The 13,756-nt window shown below is 67.3% G+C and overlaps 2 protein-coding genes across 2 annotated transcripts; both read right to left on the bottom strand.

The window, feature by feature from the left end:
* Positions 1 to 37: 37 nt before the first annotated feature.
* Positions 38 to 11,513, bottom strand: MNEG_7733 (hypothetical protein; the record flags this gene model as incomplete). The annotated part of the gene is made up of 21 exons (XM_014043795.1): positions 38 to 1,015; positions 1,280 to 1,451; positions 1,703 to 2,059; positions 2,290 to 2,543; positions 2,749 to 2,893; positions 3,079 to 3,300; positions 3,477 to 4,126; positions 4,436 to 4,593; positions 4,745 to 5,222; positions 5,611 to 5,730; positions 5,934 to 6,045; positions 6,415 to 6,829; positions 7,038 to 7,421; positions 7,644 to 7,741; positions 7,996 to 8,087; positions 8,304 to 8,515; positions 8,714 to 9,198; positions 9,440 to 9,525; positions 9,736 to 9,899; positions 10,183 to 10,616; positions 10,843 to 11,513. 21 exons carry the CDS (start codon positions 11,511 to 11,513, stop codon positions 38 to 40), a joined length of 6,687 nt encoding a protein of 2,228 aa, XP_013899249.1.
* Positions 11,514 to 12,680: 1,167 nt separating this feature from the next.
* On the bottom strand, positions 12,681 to 13,751 carry MNEG_7732 (hypothetical protein; the record flags this gene model as incomplete). The annotated part of the gene is made up of 3 exons (XM_014043794.1): positions 12,681 to 12,741; positions 13,130 to 13,675; positions 13,720 to 13,751. The coding sequence occupies 3 exons, from the start codon at positions 13,749 to 13,751 to the stop codon at positions 12,681 to 12,683; spliced, it is 639 nt and encodes a 212-aa protein (XP_013899248.1).
* Positions 13,752 to 13,756: the final 5 nt, after the last annotated feature.

Raw genomic sequence — 13,756 nt, 5'->3', positions numbered from 1 at the left:
CTCCTGCCCGCCCCTTGTCAGCCGCTCCCGCCCCTACTCACTTGTACAGCTTGACCACCGCCATCCCGGCCTCGGGGTTGATCGGCGCAACCGTCGCCAGCTGCCCGGCAGCTGCCACCAGCGCATTCAGCGCGCCGGGGCTGCCCGTCCCCGCGGCCGCGGCAGCCATCGACTTCACAAGGTTGCTCGGGCTCAGGGCCGCCGGCAGGCCGCCCGTCGGCGCGGGCACTGGGGCCACCAGCGCCTTGGCCACGCGGGGGCGGCTGCGGTGCCCCTCGGGCTTCCGCTGGACGGCCGCGGCGGCGGTAGAGGCGCCGTCGCCGCTGCCAACGACAGCCCCGGCGCCGTCCTCGGCATCTTCGTTGCTGTCGCCCTCGGATCCGTCGATGTCGACCTCAGGTTCGTAATCAGTCGCGTCCACGGGGCCAAAGATGTCCTCATCCAAGAGAGCCGGCAGCGGCAGGCCGCTGTCCCGCAGGAACTTGCAGATTCCGGCCATCTGGAAGCCGATCTGAGCGACCGCCTCCGCATCTCCGAGGCTGCTCTCCAGATCGGCGGCCATGTCCGCCCACGTCCGCTCCCAGACCGCGGCGTCCGAGGCGCCGGCTACCGGCGGCGCCACCCGGGTCTCCGTGCTGTCGCAGCTGCGGGCGCCCAGCGCGTCGATGGCGCACATGTACAGGCTGTGGGTGCCGGGGACGAGCCGGTCAAACGTGAACGCCGGCGTGGGGCCCGCGGCGCGCGCGGTCTGGGCGCCGGTGAGCGGGTCAACCACCCCAAACTCAAAGGACAGCGCGTCGCCGTCGGGGTCGGCCCACGCGCCGCGGGGCGCGCCCAGGGTGGTCGAGCAGTCGGGGAAGGACGGGGCCGCGTCCCCAAACGCGTCAAACGCGGCCGCCAGGGGGAAGGAGAACGGCGCGGGCAGCACGCCGGCGCAGCCGGAGCCGCCGGCGAGCGTGCAGACGGGGGCGCTGTTGAGGTCGACCGTCAGGGTGGACGTGCCAGAGGTTCCGTCCTGTTTCAAGGAACGCGGGCAGCGTGTGGAAGCGGCAGGCCCGTCTGTGAGTTGTGCGGCGGATGGCTGAGGTGCGTGGCTTGAAAGGGTCAGGGTTTTGAATACCTATCAACATTTGCAGTCAGACGCTCATGATACGGCCTAGCAACTGGCTTGATGAGTTTCACCTACGGTATCTATCTATCTATGTTCTGGCAGCCCCTGTCTCCGCACAACGCATCCGCCGCTTGCCGCACCTCCACGGCCCTCATTGCACCCTCTCACCTTGCCGAGCAGCGTGAGGAGGAACGACACAGACCCCGCGCTCGGCAGGCCCTCAGGGCGCACGGTCAGCGTGGGCTTGTCGGTGCCGCCCAGAGTCGTGTCGTCCGACAGCAGGAGCCCGCCCAGCGGGTGCGACGGGTCAAACGCCCACAGCATCGACGCCACAGCCGGCCTGGCGGTGCAAGGGTTGGGGGGTTGCATTGCGGTGCAACTGCATGAAGCGGGGCGGTGCGCGGGCTGCAGGTGCACAGGCAGATGGCGCCAGGCCCGTCAAGGCTAACAGCCTGAATCCCGATTACCGGCATAGCGCAGCCACACCAGCAGATGGCCTTTTTTGTAACAATGCAGTATTGATGAATAAAAGCACTTGAATCCAGAGCGACCCTGCGCTGCCATGCTGCGCGGCCGCGCCGCAGGACCCACCCGATCTCGAACGCCGCCTCCAGCGTCAGCGGTTCCGTAGGGTTGTGGCGCGCCGGGCACTGCCGCGGCGCCGCGCGCCCGCCGGGCCCTGCCTCCTCGGCGCCGCAGGACCGCCGGATGGTCGCGGTCGGCACGGCCGCGTCCGTCGGCGCAAGGCGCAGCGACGCGGACGCGCTGCGCGGCGGCGCGGCGGGCGCGTCTGCGGCCTGCGCGTCGTCGTCATCTTCATCATCGCCGGCGCTGTTGGGGGAGGCGCTGCCCTTGACAGCGGTGACCGCGACGGTGTAGTCGGTGCCTGGCGACAGGCGGCCGAGGTCGATGGTCCATGTGGGGCCGTCTTGGACGCCTCGGTAGGACCTGGGGGGGGACAGAGGTTGTAATATAATAAACTCGAATGACGTCTTGAATGATTGCAAACGCAGAATCCAGGGAGCAGCAAGAATCCAGCAACTGCTCCTGTGAATGTGCATATTGTGTGTGCTATTTACTCCGATGTGAATAGCGCCTGTGTGGCAAGCAACTGAGGAGTCATTAGGCCACCCAAGCATGACAGCCACAGAAATGCAGCTTCCTGCCAAGGGGCGCACCCGTCAAAGCAGGGCCCGCCCGTGGCGGAGACTGAGCACGACCACACAAACGCCAGAGCCCCCAGGGCGCTGTCCGGGTCATCTGGGTCGTAGCTGCCCGCCGCGCTGAAGGTGGCTTCCCCGTCGGCGCGCACGGCGCCGGAGGGCCCCTCCAGGCTCGCGACGAGCGTGGAAGCAGTGGCGAGCAGAGAGAGGGTGTCGGAGGAAGAGGCTGTGGCGTTGCCGTAGCGGGCGGTCGCTTTGAAGGTGTAGAGCTGCGGGGCGGTGGGTGTGGCGGGGCGCAAATGAAGCTGCAGGGATTGTAGCGGACAAGGTGATCATGCGCATTGGTTGGATGGCAAAACGCCAAGGTAAAGACTTGGTACCTCACCCCAAATTCTCACCCCCTAAGCGCAGTTCTTAGAGTGCGTGAGAGCCATGCAGCAAGTTTGAAACAACATGATTGCACGCCTTGCGCACCTCGCCAGCCAAGAGGCCCGGCACGCCGGCGCCGATGTAAAGGGTGGCTGACGTCATGCCCGACAAATCGAGGGTTGGGACGTCCGAGGACCAGGACCAGGTCACAGGGCCGGCGGCAGCTGTTGGACAGCTGCTGGGCGCCAACCTGAAGCAAGGTACAAGGAGAGGGGCGTCGCGGCGAGGTCGGGTGCAACGGCAGGACGGCTGGTCAGAGTGCACATTTCAGGGCTTCAGCCGCGGCCGCGCACGCACGTCGGGCGTGCCGAAGTCTTTCATGCATCCTGCGTGTTCAGTTGGTGACAGCGGGGGGTTGACAGGTGGGCCGCCCACCTGGCGGCGATGGTTACGCTCTGAGACGGCGCGAACGACGCCGCGCCGCTGATGAGGCTGAAGGCCGGCGGCGCGTCCGGTGACGCGAGCGAGATGGTGAAGGTGAGGTTGGCAGATGCTGCCACGTCAAAGATGTTGGTGAGGGTTATGCCGATGGTGTACGTGCCCGGGGCGACAGAACGCAGTTGGCCCAAGGTGGCGGTGAGCACCAGCGGCGGGAGCCTGCGGCGAGGAGCGGCGGCGGCGGTGGTGCACAGCATGTGTAACTTGATGGCAAGGCATGCAGACAAGAAATGACATCAAGAGCACGAGGCAGCCTCCAAGTTTAGAGTACACTGCCGACGATCCAGAGTGCAGGCGCCTCCCTCATCCCACATGCTCCCTTCTTTTGAACTCACAGCAGCTCGCCAGGGCCGCCACCGCCGCAGCCGCCATATCCGCCGTAACCACCATAACTGCCATAGCTGCCATAACCATAACTACCATAACCACCGTAACCGCCGTAACCCCCGTAGCAGCCACCCTTTGCGTCGTCGCCGTACGCGCCGGCCCAGCGCGACAGCGGCACCCTCTCGGCGTTTGCGTCCGCGATCAGCTCTGCAAGCAGCGGGTCACTGCCTTGAACGAGGCTCCATTTGACCGAGGTCAGCTTGCCGGCCAGCCCAGTGGCTGATGCGCCAGCGTCGGCCAGCACGACCTCTGCCGCGTCGTCGTCGCCGGGGCAGGCGCCGATCACCAAGTCCAGCAGCCCGTCCAGCGTCGCCGGCGGCGGCGGGCAGTCCGGGGCCTCGCAGAGCGTCGCGGGCAGGCGCAGCGACCCGAGGAACGCGGTGGCCGGCTCGAGGGCGGGCACGAGCCACGACTGCTCGGGGTCGAGGGCGATGACGCTCGCGCCTGGGACCAGGTCGACGGTTCCAAGGAGCACAATCGACAGCGTGCTGCCCAAGGCTTCGCAGAGTGCCCACTGGCCGAGGAGCTGGGAGGTGGGGCCGTCGAATATGAGGGCGCAGGCGCTGCTGGCGGTGAGGGCGGCCTCGTTCAGCTGGACCTGAGGGTTGAGGCGTGAAGAGGGTATGGGTCGGGGTTGATGGTTTGAGGGGCGCGTTGTGTGTGCGTGTGTGTGTGTGTGTGTGTACGCATGTGTGTGAGAGTTTTGTGTGTGCGTGCGTGCGTGCGTGCGTGTGTGTGTGTGTGGGCTTTGGCCACGCCTGACTATAGAGGACGACAGGGGTCGCCTACATTTGAACATCTAGTGCTGCGCCCGCCCCAGAGCTGTGCACAAGCCAGACAAGCTCGGCGCAGACACGGCCTGATCGAGGCTTTCATTCGTCGTCAGCAGCGAGCAGAGGGGCCGCACCTGGAGCGTGCCGTCGCGCGCGACCGAGGCGCCGATCATGAGCGGGGCCCGCGGCCAGCAGATGTCGCCGCATGGCTCGGTCGCCTCGACGCCGCCGGCGCACACCGCGCGGCGGCAGTCGGGCAGCGAGGGGCGGCACTCGACGCCGGGCAGGCAGTCTGCGGACGCGTGGGTGGGGCGGTGCGCTGGAGGTGGTGGAGTGTTTGCTAGTGGCGGTCAGTGTGATGCGGGTTGCGGCAACAGCAAGCACGGCGGAGCAGCAACGCGCCAGAGCCAAGCCACAGCTCCATGGCCCCCCCAACCACCCACCCAAGGCGCTCTTGCAGGGTGGTGCGGCCGCGCTGCCGGCCGCCAGGCGCGCCAGCGCCGACGGCGTCTGGCACGGATCCTGGCAGGTCCCGGTGGCCACACACGCGTCCGCCCCGGTCTCAGGGTCGCACGTCTTGAAGGCGCAGTCAGTGCCGGGGTACTCGCAGACCGAGGCGTTCCCGGCGCAGTCCGCGGTGCCCATGCACAGCGGCGCCGGGGGGCGCGCGCCGGGGCGGTTGGTGCCTGGCGGCAGCGCGCCCGCGGCCGTGCCGGAGGCCGTGCAGCGGTCCAGGGGCGCGGCGGCGCCGGCCGGGCGGGCGGAGGGGTCGGTGATGTTGCAGCTGCCAAGGGGGCAGGAGCCCAGGAGCGTGCAGAGCGCGCCAGGGCGGAGGGCCGTCGTGGCGCCGCCGGGGCGCTTGACGGCGGCGAGGGCGGCGGCGCAGCCCTCGGGATCAAACAGTTTGCGCGCGCAGGCGTCCTGCGGCAGCGCGGCAAGCGCAGCGCAACAGGTCGGGAGACGTGGGGTCCGATCGAATCGTGATACGCTGTGCAGTTGAATATCAGAGATCAGCGAGGCAGCCTCTGCGGCCACGGCATCACGCGGTCGAGACCAGTCATTCCGCAATTCTGCATGCGGGCAGCCCTCCAGGTCCCGGGCCCGCGCGCTGATCCCAAGGGCCACCGCGGGCAAGCCCACCCCGAGCCCATGGCACGCTGACTCCAGCACCACGATTGCTGGCGTTTACATCCCCAGACCATCCCTCCATTCCCCTCCTCCCCGTCTATCCCGTGCGCCTGGCTGACGCGTCTCCAGAAGCAGGCGGTTGCATGAGACGCCACAACAGGTCAAAAACAGCGGCCCCCACCTCCAGGAGTGCAATGCCGAGGGTGGCGTTCCCGGGGTCTTTGAGGAAGGCCTCGTTGGCTGGGGACGACACGGCGGAGTACGCCGCGGCCACGCAGTCGCCGCACATCTTGCATGTGTCCTGTCCGCGTCGGCGAAGGGGGGCAGGCATTGGGCAGGAAGGGCGGCGCGAATCCGTCACGCAGCTGGTAGCCGTGTCCAGACAGAGCAGTGCTGGTGTGCTGCAGAGCGCGGCGGTCACCCTGACGCTGATGACCTTGGCCGGCGGCGGACGCGACACGCGGGGCGCTTGTGTGTGGGGCGTGTGACCGGGATCGTGCGCACCAGGCACTGGAAGTCTGGCGTGCAGTCCGCGCTGCCGCGGCAGAGGTCTATGTCGAGGGCCGCGCACGCGTGCTTGGACGCGTCCAGGGAGCAGCCCTTGAAGGCGTCCCAGCTGCGCGGTGGTTTGCGGTGGGGAAGGGGAAGCATGGGGAGCGGTGATTTGTTCTTGTATGTGTGAGCACATGTGTGTGTTTGTGTGTGCGTGTGTGTGTATGTGTATGTATGTGTTTGCAAGTGTGTGTGAGACGGTCAAAGGGAGTAAGAGAGAGTACGAGAGAAAGAGTGTGCGTGAGTGAGAGAGAGAGGCAGGGAGAGAGAAGGAGCAAGGGGGGGCAGCAAGCCAGGAAGGGAGGGGACTGACGGGGCCGACCCAAGTCTCACTGCCGACGTCCCCTGTGACACTCTGCATGCCCTTGGAACCATTTCAAAAGGGGTGACACAAGCACTCGGGAACAGATCGGAGCGGCCGCCCTGGCCCCACCTGCAGTAAGGCAGCGTCGCGCACGCTGTCGCGTTGCCGATAGCCGCCGCGCACGCGTCCACCCTCGGGCGGCAGCCGACGTCGGTTTGGCAGGCCGGGAACGCGCGCGCGCAGCCGGCCGGGTCGTCCTGGAAGGGGCAGCACGTGTCGCTGTCCGCGCAGTCGCTGGCGACGCATCTGTCGACGACCGCGCAGGCAGGACCCTCACGCCAGCACTCGCCGACGGCCGCCGCGCGGCACTTGTCGAGGGCGGGGACGGTCGCGCACGCGCGGCCGCCAAAGGGCGAGGCGGGGTCGCGGGCGGTGTACTGGCACGTAGGGTCGGCAGAGCAGGCCCAAGGGGTGGCGTGGGCGCGGCAGGGGTCGCGGACCATGGCGCAGCGCGGGCGCACGGCGCAGCCCTTGCCGGCGGGGCCTGTCGGCGGTGGGCAGGTGCGTCGGAGCGACGTGGTGGGTGGGATGATGAGACCAGTTGCTGCACCCGCGCCGTGTCCATTCATCGTGCGGCACACGTCATTGCATTGTGCTTGTTTCCAGAAACACGCATCGACGCCCGGAAGGCTCGCTGGGCCGGTTCCCACAGTAGTCCTGCTGCACTTTCGCTCGGTCAGACCGCCACTCACCAAAGTTGATGAGGCACAGATCCTCCTCGTCTTCCGAGAACGTGGCACCCTCAGATGCAATGCAGCAGCTGTCATCCCCCGCGCCACAGCCCGGGCCGCTTCCGGTGGATGGCGGCAGGCTGCATGTTGGGATGGGCTTACAGAGGTCAGAGCCAGCCCAAGGGAAGCTGCAGGCTGCGCCCGGCGCGCAGGCGTCCCAGAGGGTCGGTGTGTAGCAGATCCCGGTGATGACGTCAGCGCCGCCGCTGGCATTGGCAGAAGCGGGGCGCTGCTGTGTCGGGAGCACCGCGATGGCGCGGCTGGCGAGGTCGGGGCTGGCGGGGAAGAAGGCGCAGGTCGCGTTGCCGACAAAGGTATCGGGCTCGCAGGTTGCGTTCGTGCTGGCTGTGGGGTTTGGGCGAGGTTGAGGGTTCAGGGTTTGGGGGTTCAGGGTTCAGGGTTTTCGGCTGTGCGCGGCCCAACGCTTCCTCTTAAGCCAGCTGCGGCAAGTAACGGCATCCTGCGGACGCAACATGCCAGGTTTCCAGCCCCCCCTGCACAGCCCAGCCGCTCGGTGCACAAGCAATGATCATGATTGGCCGATGCAAATTGCAACAGCATCCTCACATCTGCGCGAGAAGCTGGCCTTGGCCGCTTCGTTGCATGGGTCCTGGGTGACCTTGCAAGTAGTGCCGGCCTGGCAGGGCGTTGACTGGCCCTCGCACCTGCGAATCAAGAGCGCAAGGGCAGCAGGTCCGAGGTTGTGGCCACGCTTAAGCGCGAATTGCATGCCAGCCAGGGCCCCAACACCCTTGCAAGCATACCACCAACGTCATTTCAAACGTGTCACCAGCATCGCATCGTTCACATGCGATAATGAGCACTGGTAAGCAAAGGCCCGATGCAGCATCGGCCGACGGCGCCATCATTACGGGAAGCAAGACGGCAGTCTGAATATGCTCCCAAACAATGCACTCACACGTCGGGGGTTGGTGTGATGCCGGATGGCGGGCAGCACGAGTCGCTGGAGCTATCACAGAGGGCTCCGCCAGTGAACAGGTCCCTCACCGCCTGGCGGGGAGGGTTGGGACCGCAGGAGGCAGGGGGTTGGGCACAAAATTAAGCAAGGTTTCATACCTTGAACCTCCCCACCTGCCGCAGCAATCCGCCCTGTCCATCGCCCTCGCCCTTGCTGACGCTGCGGCACCCACCACCAGCGCGGCGCTGCGAGGCGGGGGCCGCGGCTCATAAGACTAAACGGAAGGCTGCGAGGCCGCCGCGGCTCACGTCCAGGGCCGTGCCGATGTCATCCGCATCGTCCGCGGCGCCGGCCAGCTCCACGCAGAAGGCGTGCAGGCCGTCCGCGCTCCGCGGCAGGCGGCCGGCCGCCATTAGGTCTCGCGCCAGGGGGGAGGACGCCGCGCAGGCCTCGTAGGGGCCGTCGGCCGAGAAGAAGGAGCCCATGAGCTCGCCGGCGCGCCGCCGCGTGTCGCAGGTGGCTGCGGTGCCATCGCGCGGCAGTGGTTGCGGTTGATGTATGGGAATGGCGACGAGCGCCATTTTTTGATCCGTCGGCAAGAACTGATTGGCAGAAGCGGATTTGCATCTGGCATGCAGGCAAGCCTGACACACGCCTACCCAAGAAGGGAAGACGGCGCAGGTGCGAGCAGCACAGCCAACGCGGCGTCCCCGCCCACCTGTAGCGTTGATCTGGTGGCAGAAGGCCGAGAACGGTGCACCCTCCCCAGGGCTCTCGAGATCGGCCAGGAAAAGGCCCCAATTGGCCTCCACGTCCCGGCAGTCGTCCGCGCCGCGCTGCAGCGATGCCACCACGCCCAGGCAGCCGTCCAGGCTGCCACCCGGGCCCTCAAGCGGGGGCGCGCCCGCCCCGGTGCCCGCCGCGGCAGCGGCGCAGACGTCGCCGCCTGGGAGCGCAGAGAGCTCCCGCCTCGCGCGACGGACGCACGCATCGCAGGTGGCCGTTGCCGTCGCGTTGGCGGCGGCGCCCTCGGACTGCTCGGGGCACAGGCCAGTCAGCGCGCACGCGCCCTCGGCGGTGGACGCCGCGGGCTGCGACGCGACCTGGCGGCACACGGCGCGCGCCTTGCAGACGGTGCGCTGCGGCTCCCACACGACGGTCCGGCAGTAGGCGTCGTCCATTGATGTGCACTTGCCCAGGAAGCTGGTTGGCAGTAAGAGGCAGTGGGCGAGCGGGATTGCAACGGAGCCGGAGCCGCCGCAAGGCATGTCTTGTGAATGTTGGGGCTACATTCGCCGACGCAATCATAATAATAGCTCGCCTGGGAACCAGCAGTGAGGCGTAAGCTGCGCGCGCGGGCTCCTGCAGCCAACGGGCCCGGCCACGCAGGGTTCCCTGCTGACGTCCCCGTCTGCCTCGCTGACGTCACCGTCGGCCCGCTCACTCGTAGGTGCAGTCCTGGTTGAGGATGCATGTGTTCCTGCGGCCGGCAGAGGCGCACTTGAGCTCGACCTTGGCCTTGCACTTGCCCTGGGGGGGTTATGCACCGGGGGCAGGGGTTGGTCCAAATGGACGTAAGGTCGGCTTTCTTGGCAGGGCTGGGGATGTGGATCCCTGCCCAGGTATTGCTGGCAGCTTGTTTCAACACAGGCAGGGCACAGCGTTCACTTTGCTTGCTGAACAACATGCGGGGGAAAATGCAGCGTTGACCCAGATTCGGGCCTTGCCGCCGGAACACACCTTTGCCAGCTGATCCGCGGAGAGCGGGGTGCCGGACAGCTGGGCGCGGCACTGGTTGTAGACGGCCAGGGCTGCGTCAGCGCTGCTGTTGGTCCCGGCGATGAGCGCCAGGCTCGCGTTGGCCCCGCGCAGGCAGGTCGCGCAGGCGTCGCAGGGCCAGAGGCCTGAGGGTGGTCGACGTGTGCGCGCATTGGGGTGTGCATGTGTGATTCTGCGCTTGTCTATTCGTGCGTGTGGTACTTTGCGTGTGCAGTGCAGCAGAAAGGGTGAATGAGTACTCCAATCTCACACTTTTCATCCGGCGATCCTGCTTGCAACAGTGATGTGAGCCCAGAGCTGCCCACAAAGGCGGCATCCCTGGAGTCCTCCCTCCTTTCACAGCCCCAGGCCCCGCCCCTAAACCCAAACCTCCCCCCACACACACACACACGCCCAAACCCCGCGCACCCGGCAGCAGCGGCGACAGCAGGGAGTCCAGGCCCGTCCCCAGCAGCGCCAGGCACAGCTCGGAGCAGTCCTCCCCCTGGGTCGCCCTGCAGTAGGCAGCGGGCCCGTCCACGGCCCCGGGGCCCTGGTCGAGGACTGCCAGGTATGCATCAACGCAGTGCTGCGCCCTCGGCCCCTCTGCCGCGAGCGCGTCGGGCAGCCACGCGCACTCCGGCGCGAGGGAGCAGGCGGCGGCGCCGGCAGAGAGGAAGGAGCACAGTGCCTGGTCGGGGCGGCGCTCCTGGCGGACAGTGCAGGGGTTGGCGGCGACGCAGCCTTTGTCGGCGGGGCAGGCGAACGGCGAGAAGGCCGCGCAGGCGTCGGCGGGGGCCGCAGTTGGGGCGGCGCCGGCGCCAGCGGCGGCGCCGTCGTCGCCGCTTGCGCTCCAGTCGCTGCTGCTCGGGGGAAGGTGGGTGGGGTTGGCAATGAGGTATGAACAACGCCAGCAAAATGCAACATGGATGCGGGACGGCGCCATGTGCAGTGCAGCAGCGGCCGCCTGGCAGTAAGTATCTCCCCTGTTGAAAAGGCCGTGGCGCGACGTGCTGTTGGCAAACCAATAACATCTTTGGGTTGCCATCCGCCGCCAGGTGGCTAGGAAGGTAACCCAGTGTCACTCACTCGTCACCGGTGGCCTCGTAGTACGCCTCGCAAAAGTCCTCCAGGGACGCCTCGTCGTAGGTGTAACCGGCCACGCTGGCGTTGACCAGCCGCGTGAACGCGGTGACGGCGGGCCGGCAGTCGGGGCAGGTGTACCCGTTGTCGGCTGGCGCGGCCGGCGGCCACGACCAGCCATTGCCGTTGAGCGTGGCGCCAACATTCAGGCCGGGGCCGGCCCAGCTGGTGCCGGACAGGCCGGGCAGCGAGAAGCTGCTGGTCACCCGGTCGTCACCGGCGTAACTAGTGCCGCTGAAGCCCGGGAGAGCGAGGCTGCTGCTGACAAAGTCGTCGCCCGCGTAGCTGGAGCCTGCGATTCCCTTGCCAACAAAGCTGCCGCCAAGGCCGCCGGCGGCGGTGCGCGCGCCGGCCGGCGCGCGGGCTTGGCCGGGCGGGGCGGCCGGCCCGCCGCTCGCCGCGCCGGGGACGCCGCCCTCGAAGCCCTTGCCAAACGCGCCCTTGCCGGCAAACCCCTTCCCGAGGACCTTGCCAAACAGAGCACCCATGCCCAGGAGCCCGTCCTGCCCGCTGAACAGCGAGGCAGTGGGGAAGCTGCCGGGAACCTGGCCAGCAAACTGGTTTCCCTCCGCCATGACGAAGCCCTCCGGCGCAGGAGGCGGGCCATACCAAGGCATCGGGGGCATCGAGAAGCCCCCGAACGCCCCTGCCCCTGCGCCAGGGAACCGGCGGGGCTGCGAAGACAACCAGTCTTCTGCGTCGGCGTCATCGTTTGGAGAGCTTGGGGTACCCACGTCGACGCTGACGCTGACACTGGGCTGCTGGGGAGAAGCGCCGCTCCCTGTGGCCGCCGGCGGCGCGGAGCCCTCTGGTGCTGCTGCAGCGTTGCCTGCATGGGCGCGCGGCAGGAACGGGCCCCCACTCTCCGGCACTGCGGCTACGTCGCTGGTGTTGCTCGCTGACTGTGGCTGGGTGGGGGAAGGCGACAGCGGGTTCGCGGCAGAAGGCAATGCGGGCTCGCTCGCAGGGGCGGAGGCGCCGACCTATGAGGAGAGAAGGGGAGAGTAGTTTTAGACGCAAACATTCGCATAAGCCAAGTGGCAGTAAATCAAATGGTCGGCAGATCGTGACTGAGTGCTGGATTTGCCTTTTTCGTGTCTCCACTCGCATTCAGCTGCCGGATGGACGCATCACAGCAGCGCAATCCACCACCTCGGCAATCCCGCCCGCTGCGCAGGCGCACACGCACGCATCTGCAAAAACACGGGAGCCCCGGCGGGCCGGCTCACCTGCCGCGCCGCGGTGCGTGCTGTGAAGAGGTAGTGCCCATCCTGCCAGAACGCATTGCCGGGGCAGGCCGGCAGTACGCCGACGTCGCGGCCGAGGGGCTGGGTGGGCTTGGAGCCGAGCGGCAGGCAGGGCACAAGCCTCAGGGCCACGGCTGTCTCGAGGGGGGCCTTTGAGGCTTGGGAGGGCACCCAGAAGAGCTGCCCAGGGACTGGGTAGTACCTGGGGTTGATGGGAGGGCGGGGAACGCCGGGCACGGAGGGGAGGTTGGTTTGAGGGGAGGGTGATTTGAAGAAGTGACTTGCAAACCAGATATGCTTGCGACTGCAGTAGCCATGTATGCTGGCCACACACATTTGACGCGCGTGGACGCTTGTTGTTATGCTGTGTGTGATTGTATGCTGTGTGTGTGTTTGTGTGTGTGTGTTTGTGTATGTGTGTTTGTGTGTGTGTGAATACCCCATGCTCATCCATCGCAAGTCAGGGGTGCATGTGAATACTTGACGTTGCAATCCAGCAGCCCAAACCGCATCATCATGTCACATTGCCGCCATTGCTCACTCCTTGAACGCCTCTTGCCCGCGCTCGGCGCTGCTGGCCGCATCACGCACGTAGAGCCTGCAGGGAGTCGGAGGGGTGTAATAAGGTTAGGTGAGTGCAGAGCTGACAGCACGCACTCCGGGAAGATCAGGGGGTGGGTGCAAGATCAGAGGTTGGAGTCAGATCAGTCGTGACTTGATCAGGTGATGGGTGTCAGAGCATGTGATGTAGGCAGCCGTGCGCACGGTTTTCAGGTGGCAGCGGAGGCAGGTTTGAGTTTGGTGGTGTTCACAGATGGTGCATTGGGACGTGCGCCGGCCCTCCCTCAGGCGGGCCCTGGAAGCTTGCAGCACGTAGCGCTCGCCTGGGCAGAAAGTCAGCCTTGGGGTCAATGGTGTACGGAGTGTACTGCCCCTTGGATGCGTCGAGAGTATAGAGCTGTGGCGTGGGCGTCGGCGTACCGTACGGGTTCCACGCTGTCGCCTCACTGCCGTTGCTGCTCGTCGCGTTGCCGCCCGGCGCCGCCGGCGCGCCGCCGCTGCGGTCGGCGGCGTCTTCGGCGGCGTTGGAGGGAGCGCCGGTGGAGTTGCTGTTGTGCGCGGCAACGGCCAGGGCAGGGTCGAAGAGGACCTGGAAGACACCAGTGGTCTCGTTGCGCAGGTACAGCGTCACATTGGGCTGCGACCCGACCGCCGCGCCGGCCGGCGGCGCCCAGCGGGAGAACATGCCTTGAGAGGTCTCCTCGTACAGCGGCGGCCCGCCGGGCGCGCCCGGGGGCGGCGGGCCGCGTGACGAGGTGGCCGGCTGCGCCGCGGGCGCCGGCGGCACGGGGGGGAGCGTCAGCTGCTGCTGCCATGGCCGGTAGTTGGCGCCGTCGAAGTAGTAAAGATCAGGGGCCGCATACGCGGCAGGTGGGGAGGCGGGCGGCTCGTACGGGACGAATGTGCCAGGCGCAGGCTGCGTGAACAACCGCTGCGGCGCCGCGGGTGCCGCCGCCGGCGCGGCGCTGGTGCTGGTGGCATTGAGGGCGCCGGCATCTGTGGCTGGGGGGCAGACGGCTTCGAAGTCTGCGCAGCGCCGCGCGGCATTGAAG

Source organism: Monoraphidium neglectum (assembly GCF_000611645.1).
Source record: "Monoraphidium neglectum strain SAG 48.87 unplaced genomic scaffold scaffold01399, whole genome shotgun sequence".
Classification (NCBI taxonomy): domain Eukaryota; kingdom Viridiplantae; phylum Chlorophyta; class Chlorophyceae; order Sphaeropleales; family Selenastraceae; genus Monoraphidium; species Monoraphidium neglectum.
The sequence above is the reverse complement of the archived record's forward strand: the minus strand, read 5'-3'. Positions and strand labels throughout refer to the sequence as shown.